We start from the raw sequence: 23,227 nt of genomic DNA, 5'->3' as shown, positions 1-23,227 counted from the left end.
TTGCTTCTTTTATCTCACTCTCCCATCCCTAAACAAACCAAGCAGATGTTTCCAACTCGGGCAGATGATCCACCAGTTAGGTGTCAGTGGGATCAATATGCATTTTCTGTCAAAGGGAATGAGTAATTATTCATTATTGGTCAAAGGGTTGGACACTAATATGTGTTGATAAGGCCCTCCTTTCAACTCCCTTCTGCTATCAGTTCAGTTAAAAAAATCCTGCAAACAAGTGTCTCAAATTTAACTATGGCGAGCAGTAAATGCAAAACGTTCTCCATTGATGATAAAATGGGCATAACCCGAAAAATTGAAAATGGATGCAGTCAAGCTGATATTTCCAGGGAATATAAACTACTCAAATCTGCAGTTTGTAACATATGGAAAAAATAGCCAATTAATAATTCCTGCTCATAAAAAAAATTTAGATGGCAGAAAAACTTGAGAAAAGCAGATCACAAGGATGTTGAAGATGCATTACTGAAGTGGTTCACCAATCGAAGAGGCCTCAATTTTCCACTATCTGGACAAATGTCGATGAATTTGCTACGCGATTTTATGAAACTACTATTATGCGCTCGAATGGCAGGTTAGACAGGTTTAAAAAGTGGAATAACAGAAATTCAGGAAAAATTATCTGAGAGTCGGGAAATGTTTCCATATCTGATGTTGAGGATTGCTCATCAGCTAATGATTACTAATTTTCTTTTTTTTTTGTACTCAGGACGAAGAGTAATGAAAAATAACACATTTTTTGCTACTACATAATGTTTTCCAGTAATTTATTTGAATAATGTGTAATAAAAGGGAGGAGTTTAGGAACCATTAGTTAAATTGCCTCCGTAACGGATATAGTGAACTCCCGGTTATAGTGAACTGAAATTTCGGTCCCTTGAAGGTTCACTACAGCGGGGTTTGACTGTATATATATATATATATATATATATATATATATATATATATATATATATATATATATATATATATATATATATATATATATATATATATATAACGATTTTTAAGATACAAAAATAGGAAAAAAAATTACATAAAATGTTAAGCTGCGACAGCGCTAAGCTGCTAATGTCACTACTGGAAGATTATGTGAAGAAAATATTTTAAGGTTAAATACGAAAAGTAATTACTTCATATAAGAACAAAGAAATTAACATGAAATAACAAGATTAATGGCAAACTAAGAAACCACCTTGTGAGCCGCTAACAAAAAGTAAAAATATTAAAAAGAAATTAAAGAGGGAGCACTGACAAGCATGGCAGCATCGTCAGAGGGGTGTTACCATGCACCCAGAGCGTAACTTTATGCTTGCAGTAATTTTATACACTTCCACTTCGACTTTTGAGATGACGGTACATAGTCTTTGTCCGACATGACTTTAGTTTTTTTCCCCTTTGAGCAGTAAAGGATATGATTGTTTAAGGTAATATACCATCAATCGATGAAACTGCTCCCGCACTGGAGCTGCATTGTAATACCCCCCTGTCACTGCATGTCAGTGCTTCCACTTTCCACAATGCTTCCACAATGTCAGTGCTTCAATTTCTTTTTAATATTTTTCCTTTCTGTTTGCTTCTTTAGTGCTTTCACAAGGTGGTTTCTTAGTTTCACATCTAACTTTTTATTTTATGTTAATGACTTCGTTCGTGTATGAGGTAATTGCTTTTTGTGTTTCATCTTAAAATATTTTCTTCTACTATATATATACACATATAGACACGTTTTTCAGGTGAAATTAAAAAAAGATTTAAGTAAAAATTGAGAGTGAATTAAGAATCAAGTATTTTAATTTTGCCCATTTCAACAAAAAGTAGGGGGAGAGAATTCCTGGTGGGTGGTGAAGTTTTATTGTGAAAGTGATTGCCTTTAAATCTATTACCTTTAGAATATTTAAAATTTAAGGATAGCCAAGAATATTTCTATCTTCTCTGTTTCTTCTTAATGTCTCTGACTTCTGATAAACTCCAAGTGATGCGTTACAAGATGGGCAATAATGATGTATATCTTTCAAAGAGTCCATGTAAAGTGGTACCCAAGCGAAACAGAAACTGAAAAAAAGAATATAATAATGTTTGATGCATATATATATATATATATATATATATATATATATATATATATATATATATATATATATATATATATATATATATATATAGGTTTCAATACCATAGTGTAACAACTGCGAACATTGCGTCATCCACCATCTTGTAATATTAAAAAAAGTTGCATCATCCTCTTGACATTGAGAGGCGCCAACCAGACCAGAAGGGGAAGTCCCGAAGGGAAACTCCCGAATTTATAATTAACTCTTACTTTATACCATAGAACTATCTAATTCTTAGTCACATGCATTCCGGAGACCACTGCGCGAAGGCAGCTCTCACGTGTCATGTCAATAATGTTAACTGCTATATCCTTCTATCCTTTTTATTTCTATTAAATGTTAAGTTTGATTGTTAAATTATCGTCGTCATTTACTCCTATGCTGCACTAACTCCCCCCCACACACATATATATATATATATATATATATATATATATGTGTGTGTGTGTGTGTGTGTGTCATTCTCACGAAAACTGTCATTTTTCAGTTCATAAAATCCCAAAAAAGTAAAGTGAATAAAAAGCTCTGAAACTTTTTATATTAATAGAAATATGTAATGGCATTATAAAGAAAGTATATATCCTATAAATTATTCTTAATATTTAAATAAATTAATTAATTTCACTGTTTAAAAGGTGAGGGAATGACATTTTATTTTAATACATGTTTTTCTCTAAGTTATAGCTACCTCAAGTTTGAAAATGATAACATACTAATTATATCTAATGTTTATTATAATTTAGTTTTATATATTTAATAGTTTTTATAGGTTTGGGAAATAAAATTGGCTGGCACGATTGAACAAAAAAAAATTTAATAATATACTCATCTTGAATCATTCCCTCACTTTATACACTAGTGAGGGAATGGCAAATTTAATAAAATTTAAAAATAACGGTTAGGCCCAATTTATTTCTGAAATCAATCACATACAATTATATTCATACAAGAAAGCAACATATAATTATCCACTTTCTCGTTGAAGTTGTATTTTGTTTTACTCTAAAAAACGACATGAGGGAACGGCAAATGTAAAAATTTTTACCTGGTTTGATTCATTCAAATTTATTCCACAGCAAAGCTTCTTTAAGCTGAAGATGGAAACATACTGCAATTTTGTTCTATGATGCCAGTTGTTAACTGCTAAAGTTTTTATTAAAATATTTTTATTCTAAGAAGATTGCAAGTGATAAGAACATTGTTGTGAGGGAATGATGCGAAACACTAGGGACAAAGTTTAAAATAGTGCTGTGTTCATATTTTAATCAGAAATTAAATTTAAAATTGATTTTCTGAATTCTATATTTCAATATTCTGAAATAAAAAACACGAATTTGTAAATTATTTTTTTTAATTTCAGAAACAATTTTTTCTTTTTTTAAATCAACAGTGGGGACAAGTGAGGGAATGACATATTGATATATTTTAATTACCTAAAATAAATAAAAAATAAAAATTGATAATTTTGTTTTTATTCTTTTGTTAGTCTGCATTCTGAAGGACACTTACCCTGAAATTTTTTTTTCGTAAGTTGTAAAACAAACATAAAATGTACTGGGGACATGAAAATGACTGTTTTTGTGATATATATATATATATATTGTATTGTAATGTTATGTCTTTAAAGGCTAAATAATTGAAGAGACTTAGACTAGATAATTGAAGAGACTTCTGTTAAAAAGGCATTTTATTTCGTTAGATGGAGTATTGCAAACATTATGCGCGAGATATTTAGATCAGGTTTCCTCCTTTGCAGGGATTGTTTGGATTTGGCCTAGCTTTATCTAGCCATTGAAAATATGAAAAAGACACGCAATTTTGCCTGTCCTGAGCTTTTAAAGTGAGATTCTGAAGGGGAGTGGTTGCAAGGATCTTCTTATCTCAATGAAACGTCATTCAATTGATAAAATTTAGAGATTTTGATTCGCTAAAAGGAAAGCGACGTTCTGGTTCTGGGAAGTTTTGGGGACTATCTTCATCGACGAATTATTGCCCATTAATTTCAGAAAATTATCTTTTATCTGGCCTTATCTGGTTCATCTTTGACTTCTTATGGCTCTTTGTGAGAGACCGACTTCTACATCTTAAACTTGATAAGAAACATGTGTCTTAAGCTTACCATTTAATATAGAAAGACTCGCATGAGAAATTATATATATATATATATATATATATATATATATATATATATATATATATATATATATATATATATATATATATATATATATATATATATATTATATATATATATATATATATATATATATATATATATATATATATATATATATATATATATATATATATATATATATATATATATATATATATATATATCATAAAAAACAAAGAGAAAAAAGATGAAAATTAATAAGTTTTATTAATTTATTTTACTGGCTATATTAATACAATATTAGAAAGCACTCCGTTTTGCGGATATAACCGTGTGGGCTGATGAAGAGATTATATCTTTTCTTTGTTTTGTTTTCCGGATTTTTAATTTCTTTTTTCAAAATTACAATATAAATTTGCAGTCTCAAATAGTTTTAGAACTACTAATTTTGTTATTTAGTCTGTCTGCTCTTGTTTTTATTAAACTGAGCTATAAGCTGACAAACATCAATCATGTTATCCTTAAAATATTTGGAAAAAAAATTCGAATTGCTTACCTGCAAGGGACGTCATGCGTGGGTAAATAGTGACATTTTGTTTATACCACGATTTAGCAGCCAATCAACTTCGACATACACGCGTGACGTCGCTTGCTGGCATCCAATTGAACTTGATCTGAAAATTGATTCTGCGTGATAATAACCTAAGCTTAATAGCAACGTTAACACGTTACGCATAACAATGTCTTCTTCTCCTTGTGTTGTAAGTAACCATATGGATACCTGCAAGCACGTTACGTGTAAATCGCGGCATTTGTGTATGTTACGATTCTGCAGTCGATCAGGTTCGAGAAGCTCGCATGACATCGCTTGCGGGCATCCAATTATATCGGATCCTAGAATCGATTTACCGTGATAATAAGCCAAACATTGATGGCTGTATGGACATTTTTATTATCACATAGTTTGGTAAGACCCTGTGAATTAAGCGGTATTCTTCCTCTAAAGTTGCAAATACCCGATTGTCTACAGTTTAACTTATATGAATAGCTTTTGCCAAACCAATGAAAAAATTTAATTTTTCAAACGTCACTCCCAAATTATGTAATTGGAAATTCTTTTACCGATTTTTAACTAACCCCTTAAACTACCTAACGTTAAGACTACCTCTTGTAGCAACTATCCAAATTTCTAGATGGCACAAGCTGTTCAGGAGTTATAAAAGAGGCACACAGGGATACAATTTTTTATTTTATAAGTATAAATGTTTTGGCAATTATTTTTTTTTTGAATGAAATACAATGTTTATCGTTATTATCTTAAAAGCAATATATTTTTCGACACACTAAATGTTTTTTTTTTTCTTGAAAAAAATGACTTGAAACTCGTTTGGGAATCGATTAAAAAAAATTAAGTGAAACAGCTTGTTTAGTGATAAATGAAACATTTCTTGCATAAGAGAAAAATGATGGGATATTTCTGAAAATTTGATTATTTTTTATATACATTATTTGTATTAAAAGTAAAACTGAAACATAGATAGAACATATACAAGTTTGCACTATTGACAAAACTTTTAAATAATTATAGTGTTTTGTAAGAAATTTTTGAATCATGTAGAAATAAAAACAGATACTCATTACATTTTAAAATGTTTAAAAAACTTAAGCGTTTTTTTCTCTTGAAAAAGATTTTGATTTTAATTAAATAACATTAATATGTACTTTTTATCAATACATAATTCAAAAATAGTTGTAACATTTTGATATACCTATTATAAAGAAACACATTTTTCAATGCAATAAAAATTTAATTTTTCGCTCTCAAAAACATCTTACTTTCCTTGCACTGAAAAACAGTTTTTATTATTTTAGTATAAAATCTTAGATAAATCATTACTAACCAGAGAACACAAATAAATGCAACAGCTGCCCAAGTACAGGCCCCATTCACAGTCACGGTTTTAGTTTGCACCTGCTGGTGACAGCATACGCACGTTACACGCATTGGGTTAGGTCCGTATAGTATTCGATGTACAGTCAGGACCATTGTTTGTTGAGTTTGGGGAGCTATAGAAAAGAATATTGCTTGAATCATAAGACAAGTGTTAAAAATATTTATTTCTCATTCTCACAGATGGCTCTCTGTGTAAGAATGTAGCAAAAAATTAATATTTAGATTCCACTCAGGCACTCTAACGTTAATATCATTCTTTGTTATTGCTATTAAAAAGTTTGGTGATTGAAGAAGTTTTATTTAATATTAGTTGAAGAAGATGTTGATTGATGCAGTTCCAATTGTTTACTGTTTTACATCAGAGTGACACAGGCCAGCAATTACATATTAAACATCATAAACTACTTAAGGAGGAATCAAAGCATGATAATAAATAAATAAAAATATTTTATTTATGAAATATACGGAGTTCCAAAGAAAAAAAAGGATTAATCATTTTTAATATACATATGAATTAGTTAAAAGTAATCAATTTTAAAAATGGTCCGGACTGCGTGTCTGCAGGGCTAACCCCCCACAGGACATCTCCATCCACCAAGAAATAAAAAATGCGAGCCCTGAGTACGTTAGCATAGTTTTCGCCAAGAAAAATTAAGGAATACCCATGCATTGGCTATTAATCGATTTAATTGATTAATGTTGATGCTATTACTGTCGATTATTTACAATGGCCATTAGGTAATCGATTTAATCTATAATCAAGGCTCTTTTTCCGCCAACACATTTGAATGCGTAAGGCACTCAAATGTTTTGGCGGAAAAGAAAGAGTGAAAAACAATGACGAATTTTAATGAATTCAAAACATTAGCTACCATATAACGTTTTTCTAATTCTATGCTAATGTAATAGGCAGATGTAGAGGGTATCTCATAAAATATATTTTATTCTGCACTATATTCAACGTTGTGGTATGAAAGATAACTGATCATATTAATGATTTTTACTTACGGAGTAAAGGATTAAATAAGATAGTAATATAGTTTTTAAATGTTAGGAAATATGTTATGCATATTTAAGCATGAGAAATATAACTTTCTGTTCTAAAGCATTTTGTTATAACAAATGCAATTCACTTATCTTGTATCGATTAACGAAATATGCATTCACGAATAACCATTGATACAGAGAATATCATATTCACAATACCCCTAGCAGCATAATAACTTATGCCGTCAATGACTTATGCCGTCATATTCATGAATCTTGGCTCAATAAAGGCTCAAAGGACCTATTTTTTCCAATATAGGGCCGATTTAGAATTGTCCGTTTCACCCAATATTTTACTACCACTTAAGTACTAATATCGGTCCTACATAGAATAGTCAGAATCACCTGTTATTTTATAATCATTATTCAGCCAATATAAGCCCTATATAGGCCGATAATGACACTGCATAGGACCAGAGCATGCTCATATAAGACCCATATTGAACAAATTTTGAGTCCAACTAGTGCTAAGGTATAATTGTTACTAGGGAAGATTGAGTAATTAAATCCAAAACAATGATGATTAAGATACCGATTATCATTTAAGGGCGTACGAGAAATTGCGGTTGGCCAATTTGCTTTTATAAATTTTAGTGCTCGAGTGTACTGAAAATATATGATTTATTATTTTTCATGTTTTGATGATTAAGGGATTTAAGTAACTGCTAAGGGACTGAAGTGACCTCGTTGCAAAAACTGACTCAAAGAGCAATTGCATATGACTCATTTGGCCGTTTCAATGATAATACAGTTTTCAAGATACAATATAAACGATGAAATACACATTTTTATTCTTTCAAAACATTTAAGCAAGCTTTCATTTACTGATACAGAAAGTTCTTTTTTTTTTATTTGTCTGAGGCAAGATTTTGCGTATCGCATGAAACTTCATTTCTCTGCACTTTTTCTTTGTCCGGCTCTTAAAGCCAATAAAAACGTGTGTCTTATCAACAAATTAAATTTATTGGTAGTTTATGTTTATTACATTTTTAATAAGTATACAGTATATATAAGTATTTAATAAGTAACAGAAATATCAATATCACAGTAACTAGTGTTTCAACCTTCGTCTCATCAAAAAATAAACCAGTTGAACTTGAGTGGTTACTGCGTTGGAAACTGAAATTTTAACACAGTTCTGTTACAACACTAAAGAAACTCAGACAAATCACCATACCGCACACGTAATAATGCATATAATGTTCCTATACTGTTATAGAAGAACTTTTAGAAGAAGAAGAAATAGAAGGACTTTTAGAAGTATGCCTACGGCAACTCAATGCAAACCTGCCTCAAACACCTTTTGAACTCTCCGGGTCTCGACTAGAGGGGCATAAATTCTAGCCTACATCATGCATTTGATTTTTCGAAGATTCTTCGGCTCCTGGACTTTGTATAGCCTGCAGCTACACCATGCAGAACAAGTTAAAAAATATCAACAATAAATAAATAAATAAATAAGGTACTGATAAGTCCCAATTTTTCTTGCGAAGCGTATTTTTATTTTGGCCATTTCTTAGATAAAATTTTCTAAAATTATAAACATATATTAATGTCTCTGTAATATTCAATTTTGTTCCCACCATAAACTTCTTTTAAGAGGACAGCTGAAACAAACAGTTAAAAGGAAGTAATTTTCTAAATCTTTGCTTATACTAATAACACCACCAACTATATTTTTAATGTTTTTAATGATAAAACCTTTGAAGGGATTATTAATGGTAAAATTATAACAACAAAATAAAATGTAGGAGATATAGCTAAAATCATCCAACACTGCGCGTCAGCTACTGATTTAGACTCTTGGGAATCATTCCACACTTTAAAAGTTTTTACAATTTAGGCAATGAAATTTCTAGAATCCCATCTATTCTTCATGTTTAAAATCTATTTTGATTCAATTTTTACATCCTGCACACATGGGGTTTGCGTTCTACCCTACCTCACACTCCTGGTTCTTATATCCCTATATCAATTGTAAACCTCCTTATCAATATTTGGTAACACTTTTCAAACTTGCTTTTCTTACACTATTGGTTTGGCCATTTTTTTTTTGTAATAAGTGTTTCGCCTGTTTTATTCCCGCACTTTGTGTTTTTACAAGGAAGAAGGCTTCTGTTTATCGAACCAAAACTGTGGTATGTCTATTTTTATCCGTTGATTGTGTTTTATTCATGTTATGCAGTTTTGTATTCAGTAATGATATAATAGAGAATCGTCGAAATATTTCCTGATGATATTAAAAAAAATTACAATTTTAAATAACTCGTTGCACAACTTTATGTTACCATTAAGAGATACATCCCATAATGCATAGTTTTAATTTCTAAAATATTCCCTACTTTTTATACCCACGAAATTCTCGTGAAATGTATCACATTTTGGTGTAACGATGAATCTCAAGATCTAATACGAAAATTCTGAAAGATTTGATAGCCAAATATTAACAAAACACTAAGTGTGGTTTTTGTTGGGTTTTTAGATTTTATTTTTATTTTATAACTGCCGTTGAATGATTTTTACGTTAGGACTACCAATGTTCAACTCCGTAGCCTAGTAAGTTTTTATCCTAACTCAGAAGACAAGGAAACTCTTGGATCATTGGGACAAACTAATCTTCTTGGAGGTCTTTCTGATAGTACTAACCAGCATTTTCTTTACATGGATAATAAAAATGGCAACCTCTCACGGTTAGCCCGATGGCAAGAGAGTTCTAAACCATTATCCGTCTACCACTAAGAATTTTTTACCTCAGTACTGTAGTTGGTGCTAGTCTGGAGAAGAATACGCACCAATCATCCACTGCTGCGATTCGAACCTGGGTCATCTCATTGGAAGGAAAGCGTGCAAGCATCTGGGGCACCACTGCTCTGGGTGTTTAGATTAGAAAAAGCGTTTTATTTCACACCGCGTTATTACTTATTTTAATGGCCTCTGAAACAAATGTTTCTTCAATCAAATGAAACATTTTGGCAATTTTTCCTGCCGCTTTTACCGACAATCATTTGTCCTTTTCCAGGATTGCGGCACTTTCTCAAACAGGATGAACTTAAACGGCACTGGGTGAATTATCATTCATATCGCTAAACTCTATAACTGCACTCTTGGAGAAGAAATTTTGACGAGTGTTGAAATATATCATCCTTCAAATTATTTTAATGGCATGTTGAATCATTTTATTCTAAAATTAGTTCTTTTTCGTACTTTACTGCCAAATTCTATAGCTAAAATTGAATGACAACGTGGATTAGTATAACAATTACTGATAGCACTTGGCTAACTTAAACAGCACTTGGGCATCTTGCTTTTGGAATCGAAGATCACAGTAACTTCACCGTTAAACCATATTGTTTTTCCTTTCTTTTTTGTAATCTCAATAAAGTGTCTGGTTGAACCATATTATTATGAAATTAATCCTTTCAGAACTTTATTACCTGATACTATTGTTCGCTTCAAAGCACAATAAGGTTGAATTTAAAACTTGAAGATTATCTTAAACAAAATTGTACATATTACTATCCATCTTGGTGATCTTTACAACTAAACTGCGGGAAACTTTTAAGAGCTTTTAACCATGCTCAATTTTGCTGTATTCTACGACGCAATATTATACTAAACCATAGAATCCAATATTGAAATCAGTCCTTATTGAAGTCGATTAACAGATATGATTAAAACCGCAAGATGTTTTAATATATCACCTTATTAAGGTTGAAGAGATATTGCAAGATATTTTATATTAATCTTGAACCGAAGAATGTAACGAATTTGCCTCGGACATCTAAATGTATTTTTACGCGTCACTTTTTAGATACGCATTTAGGTACTTAGTGTTTTACCTGTAATTTCAGCCTTCTGGCACTTATTAACCACTAAATCGATACTATGCTGATAATTGTTATTTGCAAGATCTCATTAAAAATGAATATTAAGTTACTTCCTACATTAAATAAATAATTAATTAATTAATTTTTGTTCTGATAATATTTCAGCCAATACAATTGTAAAAAAAATTTTGTTTTCACAGAATCATGCATTACTTTGTTCGATAGATTTTTGCCCATTCGAATGACGTTCTAAAAGCTTACAGTTATTTCATGTAAAATGAAATGATTTCAAGCGGGAGTTGTTTCCAAAATTTTCCAGTTGACTTTATGTAAATCATTATCGTGGAATTGAGACGCGGGTATTAATGGACTGAATTTTTCAAATTATTGTATTTACGCTTAATATGCCCTGCGCGAAAAATTATTCATTTGATATTTTACATTGACTAGGGATTAAAGCAATGATACGCACCATTTTCCAATTGGCTGTTTTGAGAAAATAATTTTATTTGAGTTTAAAGACAGGAACTTATTAATAAATGTTACAAATAGAATGTTAGATAAATATAATGAATATTAAATGTGAATAAAAAATATTGAATTAGTTACAATTTTTTATAATTATGTATTAGAGAATAATAATATCAATTTTTATAGCAATACAAAGTTAAATTTATAAGACACACTTGCTTTAGAGCAGGGTTTCTTAACCTGTGGTTCATGAACCCCTAAGGGGTCCATGAGTTATATTTTGGGGGTCCGTTGACTACTCCTAATTTTTAAAACGTTTGGAAGCCTACCCATTGCTTGTAAATCGAACTGTGGCAGCTATAATTCCGTTTGCTACAGTGTATCTTTGCGAAGCGGAATTTTCCACACTTGTGACAATAAAAATATAACATCGAAATCGATTGAATGTTGAACATGATATACACGGTGCTTCGTGTCATTAGTCTTAATGAACCCTACTTTCAGCATGATGGTCAAATTCCATTCCTCTCAAATGATCTTAAAATTTATTCATTTAGAGCAGGGGTTGCCAAACTTTTTTGATCATCGACCCCTACATAATTTTTCGAAATCTCCATCGACCCCCATAAAAGTAATTTTCTGTTAATTAAAATAAAACTCTATTAGATACTGTGTTTGTACATTTATTTTATGATTTTGAACATTTATTAAAGTAATAGTAAATGGTGTAACAATAGTTTTATGAAAAATATATTAATGTTCAAATATAAATACCTTAATATTTATGAAATAATAAGTAATTATAAGTAAGCAAAAATAATAAGTAAAGTAATTACGGATTTATTGCTTCTTAATCAATCACATGGGTGTGCCTGGTGTTTTTTTTTTTGTTTTTTTTTTTTTTTTTTGCAAAGTTCGTTATATTGGGTTCAAAATTGGTCAATTTTAATCTTAAATCCCCTCGAAACTCCACATTTAATTTATTTCTGTTCTTAGTTAAGATTGAATTTACGTGACTGAAACCGGCTTCAACCATATAGGAACTTGGAAATGCTATCATAAATGGCTGAGCTATTTCGTAAAGTCTTACATGTTTTTGCATTATATTTATATTTGTCCAAAATTTGCTTATTGTTAAATTTTTAAAAAGCGTCTTTGCTTCAAATCCCCATAATAATTCAGCAAGCTCATCTTGCAGGTTGATGTCCACGTTTTCAATTTGAGCAGAAAATGGCACAATAATCCAATCAGGGATGTCAATGTTTTCCAAATCAACAAAACGCAGCTTAAAATCGTCGCTCAATTTTTGAAGATTACCTGTATATATTCTTCCTGTATAAGTCTTCTTCTTTTATTTCTAATTGTCACATATCTGAAAAATACTGATAATCCTTCGACTAATCGACCCTTCCGGTTCGGATCGACCCCCATTCGACCCCCTGGCTCAGATCGACCACCGCTTATGTTAAATAGACCCCTGGGGGTCTATATAGACCACTTTGGCGACCTCTGATTTAGAGAGAAACCTAGAGCGGCAGTTTTGGTGGGAACAGGGATTAGCGATGATTCCCTTGTTATCTGTCATAGAGATTTGTGCGCTGTTACCTTCCAAATTGACTCACAAATGTTTGTCTTTGTGTCTTTCTATCTACCACCTAGTGACTCAATGGATCCAACACTTAATATCCTGGACTCTCTTTTGGTGAAATACTCCCAATACAATGTAATACTGTGTGCTGATGTTAACGCTAAATCTACGGTCTCTGATAATAGGGGAGATGACCTGTTGATGTTCTTGATTAGCCATGATGTTCATGTAATCAATGATCCTGAGGCTCCTCCGACTTATTCATCCACACTGGGACACAGCTGGATAGATATCATTGCTACTAACTCTGACTTGCTTGACAACTATACAGTCCATGACCACATTAGTTTGTCTGACCACGAATTAATTACAGCTGAAATAACCACTCAAAATAACAAAATTCAACTTAAAAATAGATCACACAATTGCAGGAATCTCAGGTGGATTGATCTCAGGACAAAGCTTTATAAGATTCCAGAAAAATGGAACGCTGAAAATATAGAGAATATTGATCAACTGGAAGATCTTATCAAGGGTATAACTAATGACATTAATAGGGCTTGCGATGAATCTAGGAGAAGATCCGGTTCTAGAAAAAAGGACCAACTTGTCCCTGGTAGAGTCCCAGACTGAGTGAGATTAGAAATAAAACCAGAGCACATAGAAGATCGTACCAGAGAGCCCGGGAGCAGGACGACAGAGTGGCACAGAAGATCAGGTATAAACAGACTCTGGCCAACTATAAATGTGAAATCAAAAAAGCAAAAAGAGACCACTTTAAGCAATTTATCAACAGTATTAACCTCGAACAGGCATTTGGATCGCCATACAAGATTGCTGACGGTCAAGACCTTAGAAGACAGAATCTCTATAACACAATCAGATCTGATGGGACCACCACAATGGAGCTTAAAGAATCGATTGATAATATCCTTGCTTATCATTTTCAAGAGGTAGAAGAAGACATGATCACATGCTTTGGACAGGAAGCTGAGGATGATCCTTTTGGCATTTATGAAATTGAGTGTGTAATTAGAGACTTAAAAAGTGGCAAGGCTCCAGGACCAGATGGAATCCCGGGAGAGGTCATCAGAGACCTATTTTACACAAATAAGATCTGGTTCACTAGTATCATGAATAAATGTCTCTCTTTAGGTCACTTCCCAAAATGCTGGAAAATTGCCAGGGTTACCCTAATTGGTAAACCAAACAAAGATCTTGTCAATCCAGATTCCTACAGGCCCATTTCCCTACTGCCAGTCTGGGGAAAAATTCTAGATAAACTTTTATGCAAAAGACTCACATATTACTTGGAAAGTAAAAATAGCTTGAATGATAATCAATACGGCTTCAGATCTGGTAGGGGGACGGATGACGCATTGAAGGCTGTAGTGGATTTTATTGGTGAGGCTAAACAATCCAGCAAACATACAATTGGAGTGGCCCTAGACATCAAGGTGGCTTTTAACAACGCGAGATGGGCTATACTCAGGGAGAGACTTAACAACCTGGATCTTCCAATCAACATACTCAAGATTCTTTTCAGTTTTTTAAACGACAGAAGTGTTTTATATGAAAACAGTGCTGGTCACATTTTAACTCGAAGAGCTTTTAACGTTGGTGTTCCTCAGGGTTCTTCCCTCGGGCCCATTTTATGGCTGATCCTTATTGATCAAATTTTTAATATCTTTAACGAGGAATATTTTAGCCGTTTTAATAATTTTAATTCTACTGATTTTAAACTTATCATTTTTGCTGATGACATGTTTTTACTTTTGAGGCGTACCATCTTGTATCACTTTGACTCTCTGGCTACACAAATTCTCTGCATGATCTTGACCTGGGCTGAAACCCAGCATCTCAACTTTAGCAAGGAAAAAACCAAATTAATCATTTTTCCGAAATCTAACAAAAGAATTGCTAGACTTCCTTGTGTCAAGATGGATCTTCCGGATAACGCTAATATAAAGAATGTGAAAGCACTAAAGTAAATATCTGGGTGTTATCTTGGATCCACAACTCACCTGGATTCCCCATCTTGACGAAGTTAAGTATCGTGTACAAATGTTCAATCACAAATTAAAGAGGATTGCTAGAGTCACCTGGGGTCTCAACCATCATGTTCTAAAAAAGATCTACCTCCAGGCAACCGAGAGAATCATCATCTATGCGGCCTGTGTCTGGTTTAGAAACACAGTCAAAATAAGAGAAATACTAAAATCAATTCAAAGAATTCCGCTTATTACCATTACCAAATCTTATAGGACTGTCAGTACTGATGTACTCCAGATACTGGCCGGGGTAAAACCAATCTACTATAAAATCATTGACGAGATTTACATTAAAAGAAATATCTGGAAATGGAGGATAGAAGACATCAATTGGCTTGAAAATCATATGTACTTTCCTGATCACCTCTTACTACCTCCCAAACTGGTTCATCCCTCAAACTCTCTCTCGTTGCCCTGGGGGAAATTTCTTCCAACTAACCATGGCATTGAAATCTTCACAGACGGGTCGAGAATTCAAACTGAGAACAATGGTAGACTTATAAATAAATCTGCATATGGTGTTGTAATGAAGATAAATGGCAAAACCATCAGTACCATCTCGGCGCGTTTAAATAACAACTGCAGTATTTATCTGGCTGAGCTCCTTGCGATACAGACAGCGCTCCAATGGCTTAAAAACTAGGGTTCTCCAATGGCAAGCATTTACACAGATTCTTATGACTGTGTTCCAAGACTTATGAGCCTGGAGGACCCACGTAAACACCTCAAACTTATAGAAGACACCACAGCCATGTGGAGTAGCAACTATAATATAAATTGGATTAAAGCACACTCAGGCATTGAAGGGAATGAAGAGGCCGACTGGGTTGCTAAGGAAGCCACTAAGCTTGGCCAGATTGATTTTGAGATCCCGGGTGAAAAATGCGAAATTAAATCTTACATTAAGAACATTACTTTTAACCACTGGAGAGATGACTGGAGGTCTAGTGACAAGGGAAGACAAACCTATAAATTTTTTAAAGACCCAAGCATAAAGCGCCTGCAGGCCAATTTTTATTTAAACCAGCTCCTTACTGGCCACGGAGTGTTCGGGACCTATCAACAAAAATATTTCAAAAAATCTGCTTCATGCAATTACTGTGGAGTGAGACAGGACATTGATCATCTACTTAAGCACTGTCCAAGATTCCGGGCACTTCGTGGAACCCACATGAATAATTGCGAAGAGGAACATCAATTCTTCGCTATATTGACCTGCAGGAAAATTATGACTCAAATTATTAAACAAACCCTCGAGGACATTCTAGCCCCAGATCAACTGACCCCAGTCATGAAACAACAATAGAGCATGTCATCGTTAATTTTTACTAATCAACTTTTAGCCTTACATTTTGAATTTTTATCTACTTTTGATTTTAGACTTCATAGACTTCTAGTCAGACTTTTACTTTTAGACATTTACTATTTGGACTTTTAGCTTTCATTGATTTTAGTTTTGAGATTTTTTTATCTCTTGTTTCCTTATTATTATAATCATTTAATTCTCGACATTTACACCGGCGCTATTGGGCTTCATTGCCTTTAACACATGTTTTTAATTGTCAAGCGTTATTGTTAATCCACTTTTAACTGATCACCACCACTGTCATTTGGCGAAATTTTACTGTAACTTTAGTTTTTAGAGAAATTTTATTGTAATAATTTTACCTTTATCTCCGTATACCCCCCTGGGGTGGGTCGGAGTTCAACCTATCTTATACACGGTGCTTTGTTGAAAATCATCCCCCAATAAAATTTATTAATTAAGGAAAAGCAGCAGCAACCTTCCCATTAAAAATTTTAATTTTAAAAATTTTGTACACGATTAAAATAATGAAATTAAATGTTTTCCAACAATTGATGTTTTTTGCAATTATTTTTTTTCACAGGGGGGTGGTCCGTGACTTCTTAAAAAATTTTAAAAGGGGTTCATTATATCAAAAAGGTTAAGAAACACTGCTTTAGAGACTGCGTATAAGAATCGTTAGACCTGGACATTGCTTGGGGTATACTAACAAAAGTTGTTTAATTGTTAAAAATTACTTTCTATACATAATAATATAAAACGACAAACTATAAAACACAATTAAACATTTGCTTGTTGTTTCACTATTAACACCAACCACGCAATTTTTTGAAACATATGCCACCACATGATCTTAGGTCTCTCTTTGGCAATAAATAAGCTACACAACTTCACTTGCTTAACACTCCGTGTAAATGTAATGTAAAAAATTGGTTCGATGAATTGGAAGCAGGTACAATACAACTAATTTTTATGGAATTCAGTCTGAAGACATCATTTAATGACAGCTGTTATTTAAAGTGTTCAGAAAAATGAATATAAAATTTTTAAAAAATATCTTAATTCGATGAATTGGCAGAAATATGACTCACTTTCATAGATTTCAGTCTGAAAGTATTGTTTAATGACAGCAGTTATTTAAAGTCCCCAGAAAGATCAATATGAAAATTATAAAAAAAAAATTTGGTAAGATGAATTAACAGCAGTACCACTCACTTGCAAGGAGTTCAATCTGAAAGCGTTGTTTAAGCACAGCAGTCGTTTAAAGTGGTAAGAAAGATTAAAAGGAAAATTATATATTAGAAAACAAACTTGACTTGATGAATTGACAGCAATACAACTCACTTGCATGGGATTTAGTCTGAAGATGTTGTTTAATTACAGCATTCAAATACATAACTTAATTAAAATTTTCAGAAATATTAATATAAAAGTTATAAAACAAACTTGGTTACACCAATTGACAGCAGTACGATACTACTGATTTTCATGGAACTCAGTCTGAAGACATTGTCTAATTACCGCAGTTGTTTTAAGTGTTCGGAAAGATTAATATAAAAATTATTAAAAAAAGCAAACAAACTGGGTTAGATGAATTGACCACAATACGACTCCCTTGTATGGGATTCAGTCTACAGATATTATTTTATTACAGCATTTAATAATATTGCTTAATTAAAATTTTAAGAAAGATTAATATAAAAGAAACTTGGTTAGATGAATAAAGAGCAGCGGGATGCAATGAATTGCATGGAATTCAGTCTAAAGACTTTATTTAATGACAGTAATTGTTTAAAGTGGTCAAAAAAATTTATATAAAAAATATAAAATAAACTTGGTTCGATAAATAGACCATAATACGATAAAACTCTCTTGTATGGGATTCTGTCTGAAAACATTGTTGAGTTACAGCAGTCGTTTAGAGTGGTCAGAAAAATTAATACAATAATTATAAAATAAACTTGGTCGGATGAATTGATAGCAGTAGGATGGAACTTACTTGCATTGGTTTAGACCAAAAGAGTATTTTAAGAATAATTATCACAGTTTAAATTGATTAATAATAATAATAAAAATAGTAAAACAAATATATATTGAGAAAAAGAATTCAGTATAATTCAAGCAATTAAAAACAATACTTCCAGTGGAAAAACGCGCTATGCAGCTAAAAATCCAAAAGGAATTGAAACAATGAAAAATGAATAAATATGACAACCGAAGATGACGTCTTCAGGGGGTACCAGCTCCGGAAGCCATAAATGCAATACCTTTTCTATCGAGAGAGCACGACAAATGTCTAAATTGCTCTCTCTGTACCCCAAAGGTTTTGCCAAAGTCCAGGAAGTGAATACAATACAAAATACATAAAGCAAATACAAAAGTATAAATTCAAGACAAATACGTCAGAATAATAAGCACAAAAACTTACTTGAAACATAAATCCAATAGCCGAATTACGCTACTGACTGGCAGACAACAACTAAATTGAAATAAAAGAAAAAACAAGCCCCCTTATTTGCGCAGAAGGAAGAAAAAAAGGGATAGAAAAAAAGAGCGAGTAAGTAGTGACATCATTAATAATAGTAAAACAAATAGTTTTCGATGGATTGATGACGGTATGTAAAAACTATGGAATTGAGTCTGATGGCATAATTACAACAGTTGCTTAAAACGAATTTTATTTTCTCTTCACTCATTAACTGTATAATACAAAGCAGGCAGAGGACAATCGTAGTTTATATAAATATATGTATTTTTTATTGTTTCGCTATTAATACCAAACACATAAAGTTTCAAAACATAATACTAGTTCGTGCGACCTCTCCTTTTTCATGCATAAGTTTTACTATCTCACTTACTTAACTCTCCGTGTGAGGGCGCTAGTTCCTAGACGAGTCTTAATGGAAAGATTTATATAAAAAGTTTAGTACAAACTTAATTAGATGAATTGACGGCAGGATGAGAAGTTACTAGCATGGAATTCAGCCTGAAGAGTATTTGAATTATAACTACAGCAGTCGTTTAGAGTGTTAAGAAAGTTTAATATAAAAACTATTAAACAAACTTGATTAAATGAATAGACGGCAGTACGTAAAAGTTACTTGCATTCGATTAAGTCTGAGATGTATGTGAGACTGTATTTCAGCAGTTTTTTGACATGCTAAAAATGAATAAAATGGAAGCATTAATAATCTAATTTGAATGTTTAAAAGTTTTTCTAAATACTTATTTATGCGTATATATAATAATTCTCCTGACTTTTAATTAATATTCAATCAAAGTAAGTCGTTATTAGATGAATTTAGGAAGCATATTTATCAGAAAAAATTTCGAGCATCCCAGTCTATAATAATTATTAACCAATCTGTAACTATTAAGTTTGTATTTCCTTATCATGCTTATTCGATTTCGAAAAACATTGTTCTGACATAAAATAATAAATTTCGCAGAAAACAGTTATTCAAAGATCCCTTTTTAAAAGGTTTGAAGAAATTTAATTGATTCCATGTATTTTTTAAAATTTTGATGATATTCAAATGGTATTTTTGAATGGTTTCCAAAGAAATTTTATTAAAAATTTACCTACTCCCTGTATTCCTTATATATATTCTTAAAAATAATTTTTACTATCATTACGCTATTGATTTTTACTATTGTTTAAAATAAATGACGTTAAATTTATTTTCCGTTATTCTTGGAATCCTATAACATTACCTAAGTAAACAAAAATTTACGATAATCACATTTAGTTACAATTTTACAGTTAATAGTTAAGTTAGGTTTGCTTTCTAATAAGTTATATTTATTTAGTATACATCAAAATGATTCACAGTGTGTAACGAAACCGATTCAATGTTTGAAATCAATGATGTGAAAATATCTTAGATCGAATCAAAAATCTCATGCCACAGAAATAAAAAAATCCCCCCCCCCCCAGTGTAATCCAATGATTTTAACAAAATTAAATTAATGTAAGAACGCAAATGTTTTTTTGTTTTGTTTTTTAAAGTTAATATTGAAGAATTTTCTTAGCGTCTTTTTTTTTTGCTGGCTAAGTAGTGTATTTTAATTGTAAAAAAAATCACCATTATGATATGAAGCAGAAGGGACAACAGCAGGATATGCAGGCGGCTGGTCCATCATAACTGAATCTGTCGGAAAACAAAACAAAAAGAAAATTATAATTATTTTATAGTAGTTATTCATAAAGATGTAGTAGCGAAAAAAAAAAAAGAAATTTGGCTACTTTCAATTTTGCTGAAATGAATCATTTTTGGAGCTCTCCGCTTGCTTAACAATACAAGTTTGAACAACCTTCTGTCCACTGCAAGTAAAATTTATTGCCAAAAAGAATTTATCGTTAGGCAAAATTTCGAGCACTTTCTGGAAGCTTCACAATGAAAGTTTCAATTATTTCTTGAGCACTATAAGCTGAAATTACCACCAAGCCATCGTAAAATTTTTTTATCGTCATTCCGAATTTTGACCACTCACCGATAAGCTTGAATGTTCAAGTTTCAGTTGGAGTGCCTTACATGTTAATACAAGTTACTGTTTTTTTTTTGCTGTTGTTTCTAATCCCATTTGTCAATAACAGAAAACGTTCTTGGTTAAAACAGGTGAATTTAGGGCAAATAGCGTATTTCTTGTTTTTCAGTGGCGCCATCTTTGACCGAGAATTCGGCTATAGATGGCGAATTCTCGGCCAAAACAAGAAGCACACTTTCCATTTAAATTCGCCCACTGATATCGACAGTGGTATTAGAAACATTAACAACATAAATCTTAAGGATTTCATTTAAAATTAGTTAAATTTTGTAAATATGATTAAAATTTGAATAGAATTAGAAATAAATCATAACAAAGTATGTTTTAAAATGCACATCATATATTTATTTCATTTCTTGAAACTATTGTTCAAAAATACCAGTTTCTTTTTGCTACTCGAAAATTTAATTTAAGTACGTTTCTCATGATTCAAATTTTCTATAAATTAAAATCGTATCATTATCATCTTCAAAACAGACTAAAATTTATAAACCACAAATTTAATTTTAATTTAAGTTATATTTTAAACTTTTTCAAAAAATAAATAAAACAAATTTTGTTTCTTCACCTAAGAACACACTTACTGTTGCTGCAGCATTATGCAGAATTATTTAATTTATCTATTTAATTAAAAAAAAATTATAATTAAAGGCCATCTTAATTTGAAATCCTCCTAATGGATACAAATTTTTCATATTCCAATTTAGCTTTTATGGTATATTTACTTTACTTCTTTTTCATGTGTAAGCTTACAAATCCAGATATATATTTGGTTATTAAAGTAAAATACGTTTAAAACTTAGAAATTTCTGAAATGTTCTTCATCATTATCCATTTTTGTTGAAAAGACCATATTTAATAACTCTGTTTTACAGCTCTTTATGAAAAATAAAATAAAATAACTCTTTTTGTGTTCGATATATTCGAAAACATTTAATTCTACATAATATGTATACATAACATAATACAATAATATTTTAAAATTGCAACTTAAAAAAGAGTGGAAATTAAACACTAAGCTCTTATGTATTTGCCAATAGAAATTGATAAAGACAATAAATTGAAATTCAATGACTTTTTAATTTTTTTTTTTTTTTTAAATTTTGAAAAATCAATTGATTTAACGCAATGATATATTGAAAATAAATCAGTTGAATACAATCTTCAAAATTGTAAAATTAATCAAGCTGATTATTTTACGACAAAATGCAATGTAAAACACGTTTTTTTTAAAAGTTAAGATTGAAGAATTTTCTCTGTGACTTTTTTTTGGCTGGCAAAGTAGTGTATTTTAATTGTAAAAAAATCACCATTTTTAGATGGAGCAGAAGCTGCAACAACAGGATATGCAGGTGGCTCGTACATCCTATATTCAATAGCTGAAACAGAAAGAAAATTATAATTATTTTCTACTAGTATTTCATAAAAATGTAGTGAAGAAAAAAAAACTTAGACCACTTTCCATTTTACTAGAGTGAATCATTATTGGATCTCTCCACTAGCTTAACAATACAAGTTTGAACTACTTTCTGGCCACTGCAAATAAAATTTATTGCCAAAAAGACTTTATCGTTAGTTAAAATTTCGAGCACTTTCTGGAATTTCACAATGAAAGTTTCAATTATTTCTAAATCACTTCAAGCTCAATTTAAATTGTTGATACTTGATTGGTGGTATCCTGATAGTATGTATATTCCAATATATAATATATAAAACCAGTGGGCTGCGCCCCCTGCTTGCTATCGCTCGCCAACCCCCGAAAATTGCTACGCAATCTTATATGGTTTGCTTCGCAAACCAAGCTCGCTACTAACTTAGGTACATTGCAAAAGCACAAAATTCTAAGAATTCAAAACAATCATTCAAATCCATATAAAAAACTTCCTTTTTTTTAAAAAAAAATGCATCTTTTTAGTAAATACTAAGTGATGAAAATAAATTTGAATTCAAATAAATGACATGTAATTCGTTAAACCTATTGGAAATGTGCTATAGTATAATTCGTAATATAAATCAAAAATCGTCAAATAAATTCGTATTCAATAAATAAATTCAAATAATTTCGACAAAATACTAAAATAGAGATCTATCGACCAAGACTACTCACTTCTGCCTAGCTTATTAGTATGAGACTGCCGCAGCTGATGCTCTCTGGTTATTTCAGTTTCCGTTTTTAAAAGCGCTATATGTTGAGCC

General features: G+C 31.5%; 1 protein-coding gene across 1 annotated transcript in view; it reads right to left on the bottom strand.

Annotated features, from left to right (window-relative positions):
* The window catches only part of LOC107441145 (lipopolysaccharide-induced tumor necrosis factor-alpha factor homolog), a 32,641-nt gene that overhangs the window by 1,988 nt on the left and 7,426 nt on the right, over positions 1-23,227 (bottom strand). Inside the window, exons 2-5 of the mRNA XM_087159147.1 lie at positions 22,342-22,410; positions 20,569-20,634; positions 6,141-6,306; positions 1,896-2,064 (exon numbers count right to left, since the gene is read on the bottom strand). Coding sequence (XP_087015273.1) covers positions 1,914-2,064; positions 6,141-6,306; positions 20,569-20,634; positions 22,342-22,396 — 438 coding nt within the window. The 5' untranslated portion in view covers positions 22,397-22,410 and the 3' untranslated portion in view covers positions 1,896-1,913. The remainder of the gene's footprint in view (positions 1-1,895; positions 2,065-6,140; positions 6,307-20,568; positions 20,635-22,341; positions 22,411-23,227) is intronic.

The sequence above is a fragment of the Parasteatoda tepidariorum genome, chromosome 1 (genome assembly GCF_982258835.1).
Source record: "Parasteatoda tepidariorum strain Cologne lab strain chromosome 1, Ptep-v5.0, whole genome shotgun sequence".
NCBI lineage: Eukaryota > Metazoa > Arthropoda > Arachnida > Araneae > Theridiidae > Parasteatoda > Parasteatoda tepidariorum.
Note: the sequence above shows the minus strand (reverse complement) of the source record. Positions and strands in the feature narration are given on the sequence as shown.